This window comes from Quercus suber, unplaced genomic scaffold, assembly GCF_002906115.3.
Source record: "Quercus suber isolate HL8 unplaced genomic scaffold, Cork oak 2.0 scaffold_205, whole genome shotgun sequence".
In the NCBI taxonomy this organism is placed as follows: Eukaryota; Viridiplantae; Streptophyta; class Magnoliopsida; order Fagales; family Fagaceae; genus Quercus; species Quercus suber.
Genome location: NW_027069663.1, coordinates 763,628 through 772,412, shown reverse-complemented (window position 1 = coordinate 772,412; position 8,785 = coordinate 763,628). Strand labels below are relative to the sequence as shown.

The 8,785-nt window shown below is 33.7% G+C and overlaps 1 protein-coding gene across 1 annotated transcript; it reads right to left on the bottom strand.

Moving 5' to 3' along the window:
- Nucleotides 1–4,631: 4,631 nt before the first annotated feature.
- Nucleotides 4,632–8,297, bottom strand: LOC112035832 (membrane-anchored ubiquitin-fold protein 3). The gene is made up of 4 exons (XM_065779342.1): nt 8,057–8,297; nt 7,619–7,834; nt 6,132–6,302; nt 4,632–5,103 (listed from the first exon to the last, which is right to left on the bottom strand). Exons 2-4 carry the CDS (start codon nt 7,728–7,730, stop codon nt 5,048–5,050), a joined length of 339 nt encoding a protein of 112 aa, XP_065635414.1. The 5' UTR covers nt 7,731–7,834; nt 8,057–8,297; the 3' UTR covers nt 4,632–5,047.
- Nucleotides 8,298–8,785: the final 488 nt, after the last annotated feature.

The window sequence follows — 8,785 nt, the reverse complement described above, 5'->3', positions numbered from 1 at the left end:
GAACTCCCCCCCCCCCCCCCCCCCAACATGCAAGTTGCCTTAGAAATGAGATGCTTAACACTTGACAAGCTTTTCTAGACCGAAGATGCCTTACCCAAGAAGCAGTGATTTAACCAATTGTGTCTCACCTTAAATTTTGCCTTTAAAACATTGACACATTGGTAGTTCTTACCCGACAAAAGCCACCAAGCTAACTTGGAAAGAATGACTTGATTGAAATCCCAAAAGTTCCTAAAACCCAAACCACCTTCCTTCTGAGATCTACATAGAGTAGACCAAGCAATAGGAGTCCAGAAATGACCTTACTCCGTTTTGGGGTTCCACCAGAATTCACAGACTACCGAATCTAATTGATCACATAACTTCATAGGGAATTGCAAGGCAGCCATAGTGTATGTCGGAATAGATTGCGCCATAGATTTAATTAAGGTTGCTTTCCCTACCCATGACAGGTTCCTGCCCTTCTAGCTACTCAACTTGCTCTCAAGTCTTTCTTTCACCAACTTGAGATCATTGGACCTGTTCTTGGATAAAAACAAGGGAACTCCGAGATAAGTGGTACTTTGGGAAAGGGAATTAAGACCCCAGCAGCATTTTACTTAACGCAGAAAATTAATACTGACTCATTTTGATGGAAAAACACCAGACTTTTCTATGCTTATAAGCTGGCCAGACCAAGAGCAATACTTTTCCAAACATTTTTTTTAGACTAACAAGTTCAAAATGCTTTGCTTTGCAGAAAATAATCACATCATCAGCATAACAAAGTCTAGAAATTGGTGGAGTTGTGCTGGCCACTTTAAATGCTGAGATATTTTTCTGATCAACTTCTCTATTAATAAGTCTCATAAGAACCTCACTTCCAAGAATGAAGAGATAAGGCGATAATGGATCACCTTGCCTTAGGCCACGGCTAGGATTAAAGCTTTGACAAATTCCACCATTTAGTAAAAGAGAGTATTGAACTGTGGAGATGCACTGAAAAATGAGGTTGGAGAACTTTTCATTGAAGCCCAAAGCCTTGAGAACTTTCATAAGAAAGCTCCATTCCATTCTATCATATGCCTTTTGAAAATCTAGCTTCACCCCTAAAAAGCCTTTCCTCTTCCTAGTCTGCTTGAAGCTGTGAACTATCTCTTGAACAAGCACCACATTTTCAGTAATACTTCTATTAGGGACAAAAGCTACATGAGCAGGATCCACTATCTTATTTAATAGAGGTCTTATTCTATTCACCAAAAGTTTGGTTATTACCTTATAGCAAACATTACAAAGCCCTATAGGACGAAAATTATTGAAATTGCAAGCTCCTGGTTTCTTTGGAATAAGTGAAATCAAGGTCTGATTAAGATTCCTTAATAGCCAGCCATCTCGAAAAAAAACTTTGAATTGCAAGCACCACTTGATCACCAACAATATCCCAGTAATATTTATAAAACAAAGCTGGGAAACCATCCAGGCCGGGAGCCTTTAAAGACTTCATTTCAAAAACCACCTTTCGAATTTCTTCCCTAGAAGGAATTCTGCAAAGCTCTCGATTTTCTTCCTCAGATATGCAAGGGGTAATTAAATTCTCTAGGTCTTTAGGAACTTGAGGATCGTTGGAACGATACAAAGACTTAAAATTTTCCTCAAAATAACTCTGAATGTCAGACTTGCAATTTATCCAGGATCCATCCTCCAATTTGATTTCCTTAATGCGATTACGTTTCCTTCGAACAAGAGTGGAAAGATGAAAGAATCTCGAGTTTCGATCACCCTCTTTCAACCATAATTCTCTAGACTTCTACTTCAACCTCAACTCTTCCCGCAATAGCCAATCTTCTAGTTCAAGACTAAGAGTAGCTTCCAATTCTAAATTTTCTTTTGTGGGGGGTCTTAGTTGAATTTCAGCAATGTTAGCTTGAAGCGACTTAATTCTCTCCTTGACCATGCCAAACACCTCCCTATTCCATTTCTTTAAATCCTTCTTCATCCTTTCCAGCTTATTTGCAAGACGAAAACCATGAGATCCCTCTACTTCAAATTGCCAAGCATTATCAACTATAGCTTTACTACTTTCTTCCTTTGTCCACATTGCTGCGAATCTGAAGGGGTGATTCAAAGTTTCAGATTCAAAATGAGTATCCAGCAATATAGGGTTATGATCAGAATTAGAATTACACAGGTGCTTGACTCCGGCTTTGGGGAAAAGTAATTGTCATTCTTGATTACAAAGACACTGATCAAGCCTCTCCTTAATATTTGCCAACCCCTCACGTCTGTTAGACCATGTGAAAGAAGGCCCAGTAAAACCAAGATCAATAGCACCAGTGTTAGACATGAAGTCTTTGAGGCAATTATCAAAGCTACCAGAAAATGATCGACCCCCCCTTTTCTCATCTATTCTTTTTATACAGTTTAGGTCCCCAATGATTACCCAAGGCCCAGAAAAGGAGAGCACCATATTCTCTATCATCCTCCAAAAATTCCTTTTTTTATTCCCCTTACAAGGCCCATAAACAACAAATAATAACCAGGAAGTATTAAGAGGATTAGAATAAATAAGAGTAGCAATCAAATTATATCTGAATAAACCACTTCTAAATCAACATCTAACCTCCAAAACAAGGCTAAACCACCAGAATGTCCACTAGGCTCCCCACAATGAAAATCAACAAATTTCAAATTAGAACTTATCTCACCTATTCTTGGAGTTTTTGATTTAGTTTCCGACAGGAAGACTACCTCCAGATTAGACTCACGGATCAGCTCCCTAATGGCTCTAACTGTTGGGGCTCTACTAGCACCTCAACAGGTCCATGCGAGGGTCCTCATGGCGAACTTGGGGGCATGATAAGGCCCACACTCAATTTTAAAACATATTGAAGTGAATGCTTTTAACCCTATCATTTTTTGTATAGACCTACTATTTTTTTCTCAACCATTCACAATTACCACTTTAACAAATTGTATAATTGAGTATAAAAATGGATGCCTTATTGTTGGAGCCGAAAATGATACAGTATCTTGTCCACGTCCATAAGGTACTTATTTATCCGTTAACTTTTCACCTTTTATTATTATTATTATTATTATTATTATTATTATTATTTACTTTTTTTCCCTTTATTTTTTACTATTGACTTTGTTAGCAAATAATGCAACTTTGGTGGATTTCAATAGATTTATTGATTAATCCACAAAATAGGATCCATCGACTCTCCACAAACTTCATAAAAATTGAGGGGGGAAAAAAGTTTGAAAAGTAACTTACCATTCCAAACCACAAACAGAAACAGCTTGAAAAGTAAGCTGTAGGCAATTTTTTTTTCTTCTATAAAAGCAATAGTATTTTTTTTTTTTTTTTTTTGGGAGAAGAAAAGGCAATAGTAATTGATTGACTGAAGCAATTATACAAAATCAGTAACATAAGGACTAAGAAAAGGAAAAAAAAGAGGGAGTCTTTAGCAAGAACATGAGCAGCTGTATTTGACATAAAATGTACAATTTGTTTTCAGCAAAATCAAAATGGGGTCTATTGAAATACTCCATTAACAACTGCTCTGTTTTCAGGTCATCTGGTAGACTTTGACAAACAATGTGAATTCTCTAGCCAAAAGGAAATTCCTCGTGACTCACAAATTCTCTACAATGAAACGGACCGATATTCACTCACAGCATGTATGATGAATTTCGAAAATTTGTGTCTGTTAATTTTTAAAAGTTGCAAAAATAAACGTAGATTTATGGTTTAAATTCTATTCTATGTTTTGCAATCTTTTTTTTACCTTTAATAAAATAAAAACAAAAATGAATAGACCATTTCATTTGATAATTTTACAATTATGTTTAACAAATGAGACTCTTTGTTAAGAACATGTTCAACCATGATAACAACGAAGTTTTGGTCTTACATAAAATATGACGACAAATTTTACATAAGTGAATCTAAAGCCATTGAATCTCAGGCAACTAGATTATTCGAGCTCTCCGTTATCTACTCTAAGAGCTTCTTGAAGATTTGAAGTTGTCTGTATGTTTCAGTGATCGAAAAGACTCTCAAGGATATTCAATGAAGAGGTTGAAAGGCAATTGGAATTTTCTATGTTTTTCTCTCAATTTTGCAGCTGTCAAAGTAGGGTTCAAGTTTTGGAAGAAAGAAATATTTGTGGAAGATATCCAAGATCTTTGTGCCCAAGTAATGCAGATTTATTTATACAGTAAGAGTTAATGGCGGCTACCCTTTTTTATTTTTTCTTTTTTTTCTGTGTTAACAAAACCAACCCAATATGGTAAAAGGAGAAAAGTGAAAAAAATAAAGTGCTGTTGGACCCTATATAATGATGATTCAGTATTAGCATAGTAATAATTTTGTAACTAAAATGAATTAGTCCTAGACATGTAATAAGTTGTTCACTGCCAAAGCTTAGGTGATGAAAGCAATTTCATCATCATACTTACTATATTTTTTTGGAATAAATTTCATTATCATACATTATCTAATCCTGATTACGTATGCTTCTATGTATTATGATCTAAAAATCTCCCAATGACATTTTCTATTGGAGACCAAAAGCATGTCCTTACTCCTTTGTCAGTCCTAAGGTGAAAGAAAAATGGACATCAAAAACCATATTTCACAAGACAGATTTCCTCACAAAAATAAAAAAATAAAAAATAATAATAATAACAACAATTCACAAGAAAGAAAATTACATCACTTGAGTTATTCGGTACTAAAAAGAAAGAAAATATGGTATATATGAAAGCCAACATTGATGTATGTTGCTCTCTTTCACTTTCGCACTCTCTCTAAAGGACCATACAAGACAACTTTACCATGCCAAAAAGGACAGTCATGGTTGATATTCTGATTTCACTTCAACGAGAATGGACCACAAAATGAACAACAATGGAAGCAATTACAAGAAGAAGAAGAAAAAAAGGCAACCCGCATATGATCATAAACACAACGTTATATTACACTCGGCTCATGAAGGAAAGCAAAAATGTAGAAAGGGTGTGATTCTATCTGCAACAGCTGCCATCGGGCATGCTTCCCAAATTAAAGGATGTTACATGTGCATGCATTCATCTTTTGCATCTGCTCCTCATTTTTTTCTGCAGAGTACCCCAAGAAAAGATACAATGAAGGTAGAATGTAGACCCTATGATAGTAACTATATATGCAGTAAAAATTTCAGAAAACTAGGAATTTATTGACAATGTCTAACCAAAAATATATATTCTTGACAATTTAATAACTAAACATCATAAAATTGTCCACATTATGAAGTTTCTCCTCTCCTCCACCCTAAATAGCCAAATCCAAATCATGTACAAACAATTTTATGATGTAAAATAAATAAATTATGTAAAATAAATAAAAAGCCCTTTTAACATAACAAATTAGTTAGCATAACTTACGGATATAAAATTAATTTTAAATACAAGGTTGCGGATTTTCAGAGTATATTTTTTTGATTATTTATGGCAGTTGAGTATGGCAGCAAGTACATAAGGCACAATTTTTTTTAAAAAAATTACTTTTACCAAATTAGTGTTCTACACATCTATTTGAAGTGTTAGCTGTCACTGACTGACAGTTTCAGAACCATATACTACCTAGAATTTATTGATTTATAACAAGCTTCATGTAGAGGAATTGATCATCTCACATTATATTCAAGGGATGATCACATCCTTTATGAAATTTTTCTAAGTACCAAGTCTTGAAACACATTCTATATCATACCAGAAAGGAGTCTGCACTATACATCTATGATACCATACAAGCCTACCACAAGCCCCTCAAAACAGCTTCAGCATTATGTATTGTGACACCCACTTTTTTAAAGGTAAATTGGTAGTCAGATTAGCATCTAGATTACCATAAACTCAGCAAATCATCCAAGAACAAAAGATAAAATAGACATACAAAGTTCAAATTTAATAAAGATTACTAAAATTGACATTACTTCTTGTGAAAAATGAACAATTAAGAAGGTTTTTAGTTAGAGTCCTTGATTTTGTCAAAGGAGAAAGGATTAGAAAAGGAACTTTTGAGGGCAGTTTCAAAACCCAAGAGATTGCATGAATTACAGACAAATCCTAGTCCCCAGTTATAAAGAAATAGAAACTGCATATACCTGTCTTCTTCTTGGCTACAGGAGGCTGTACTACCACATGCATGGTAACAACCCCACCAGGAAGGTCGCCAATGGTTATTTTGGAATCAGCAAGTGTCTTGTTATCTTCCAAAATTTTACCAGCATGTATGAGTTTTACATCATTTACTGAATTGGGTGTGACTGTTTTATCTGTAAATATAAAATTTCATTAAGAAACTCAGATGAATACATAACTCCTTAGAACAAACCAAATCCAAAGATATACACTCATGCAGATGCAGGCAGGTGTATATGCATTAGTCCAAATGCAGTTGAGAGAAAGCATTTTGTCTCCATTATAGTCATTAGAAATTCCACCCTTCTTTTTTGGACAAAAGCAATCATATTGAAGAAGACGAGAGAGACAGAGAGAGAGCTATTATTTTTTCAGCACAATATTCATGTAAGATTAATTCTTTCAATCTAATTAGAAACATAATTTGAGAGACAAAACTAAATACAGAACAAGATCTCTGCAGTTTGGCAATGTGACAAAAACTATTGAAGACACGAAAAAAAATATAATCATGGTGCTTCTATTCAACCCCCCCTTCCGGTTCTTTCTTTTCATGCAAGGCATCCACATTAACTTCATAAGTATTCATGTACTTTCGGATGTTGCTCTCGTTATCTTTCTCTTTTCTTTTCTTTTTTTCCTTTTTTTTTTTTTTTTTGTGGTAATTAAAAAATGTCACAAGCATCCAATCAATCCAGAAATTCCAACACACTTTCAATATCTCTGAACCTAGACTGATTGTTATTTATAAATTCAGAACTTTGTTTAAAACATAATTCATCTGGTTAGTACAAAGTTCCACCTCATGAGGGTGTTAAAACTTAATATAGAGTTTGAAGTTATTTAATCTCTTTAACTCAACAAAAATGATATTTTGTCCAGGAACAGAAGCTATTTTTTTCTTGGAACGCATTACATCAGTGAAACCACCTTATACTTGGAGGACTACTATAGGTCCTTTCTAAAGCAATTTCCCAGCTAAATGCAACGTGACTCAAAAAAATCTTGGGACAGCATATACACCCATGCAGTGAAGAGTTGCTGTCTTCAAATTTGTCAATCAACCACCACATAACATCAATTCACAAAGGTAAGTTGGGTACTTGACAATCAATGGATAGGAACTCAAAGCAAACCCAAGAAACATACAGAGATAAATTATCTTACTTTCATTATGTCTTGTGTCATAACCAAGAAAAGCGCTAAATATATATCTGTGTTATACCCAAAAGGACTAGTAAAAGTTACAATAAAAACTTCTCATAATGGCTTTATAGCCAAGATCCACATATTAAACTCCTGATGTAAGACTTAGCACACGCTTGCACAAATACACACTTGTACAATCCAATTAAATCAAATTCTCACACAATCCAATCCCAATCAAATCAACACAATCAGGGGGTACCACAAGTATTACAATATAAATGAAGTCAAGAAAGAATTAAACCCAAAAAAAAAAAAAAAAAAAAAGTCATTGATAATGCATAAGCACCCTGGCCTATATCTGTACCATCATAAATCCTGAATCTAAGCTCAATAGTCTCCTCTCCTTCACCCATGATACTAGCCCTTGTCTTCCTTTCTCAAGCTTGAAACCAAAATGTAAGTGTGACACCCAAAATACACCTCCAGTCAAAGAATCTACTAGTCTTGCCCAACCCACCTACAAAATAATCCCCAAAACTTTATCTTTATATAATTTTCACACAACCCCTTTTCCCAGAAGGAGAAATATAATTAATAAAAAAATAAAAAATAAAAGCAACCACCAATTATGTAAAATTTCATTATACAAACAAAAACAGTCTGAGATCATAATGGGTTTTTTTTTTTTTTTCTATTTTCTCAGAAACCAAACAGAGAAGAACAGAGAGATCATAGATACCTGGTCAAGAAGCCATGAATGGAGGATCATCAGTCAGATGTCAGAGATTCTATTCACTGTCTGTCAGCTATTGATTTTTCGTTTCAGAATCACAGTGAGTCAGAGAGATTTTAATGATTTATTGCCCTTTTTTTTTTTTGGGTTTGGGGTTAACTTTTGTATTTCTTTTTTTGTAGATTCCAATTTTTGTCTGAAGAAATCTCACTGAGATGAGATACGTGAGATTTTTGTTTTTTTATTACGCTTTTTTTTTGTCAATGGATTTTCTTTTCTTTCATTAAAAAAAATTACAATTTCGTCAATAATTTTTTTTTTATAAAAATAAGATATTAATTTCTAAGGGTAGAATTGTAACTTCAAGGGTATATACTAGGACTGTAAAATTATATAAAGTTACTGTTCAATCCAATCCGGTCCTAAAATTTGGACTGGATCAGACCGAATAACAAGTAGCAACTAATAAATATATATTTGCTTCTAAAAAATAAAAACTAATAAATATATATAATTCTTAATATTTTGTATATTCATCTATACTACTATTTTCTTCAAAAATAAATTTATATTATTATTTAACAGGTTTTCCCTGTTTGAACTGAACATTTTTTTGGTTTCAAAATACCTTTACAGCCTATATTTAAATAAAAATAAACTTGAGGATAACATGGTAAAAATATATTTTTAACTCTCATATGTAACTTTGCCTACAAAATAGGCAATGTTTTAGTT

Excerpts from the sequence above, each read along its gene's own strand:
- LOC112035832 (XM_065779342.1), bottom strand. The coding sequence starts at position 7,730 with ATGGGTGAAGGAGAGGAGACTATTGAGCTTAGATTCAGGATTTATGAT. Across the intron at positions 6,303-7,618 it reads TTTTTTTTTTTTTTTTTTGG|ATAAAACAGTCACACCCAAT; the intron begins GTTTAATTCTTT and ends TTATATTTACAG. Across the intron at positions 5,104-6,131 it reads TGTAGCCAAGAAGAAGACAG|AAAAAAATGAGGAGCAGATG; the intron begins GTATATGCAGTT and ends GGTACTCTGCAG.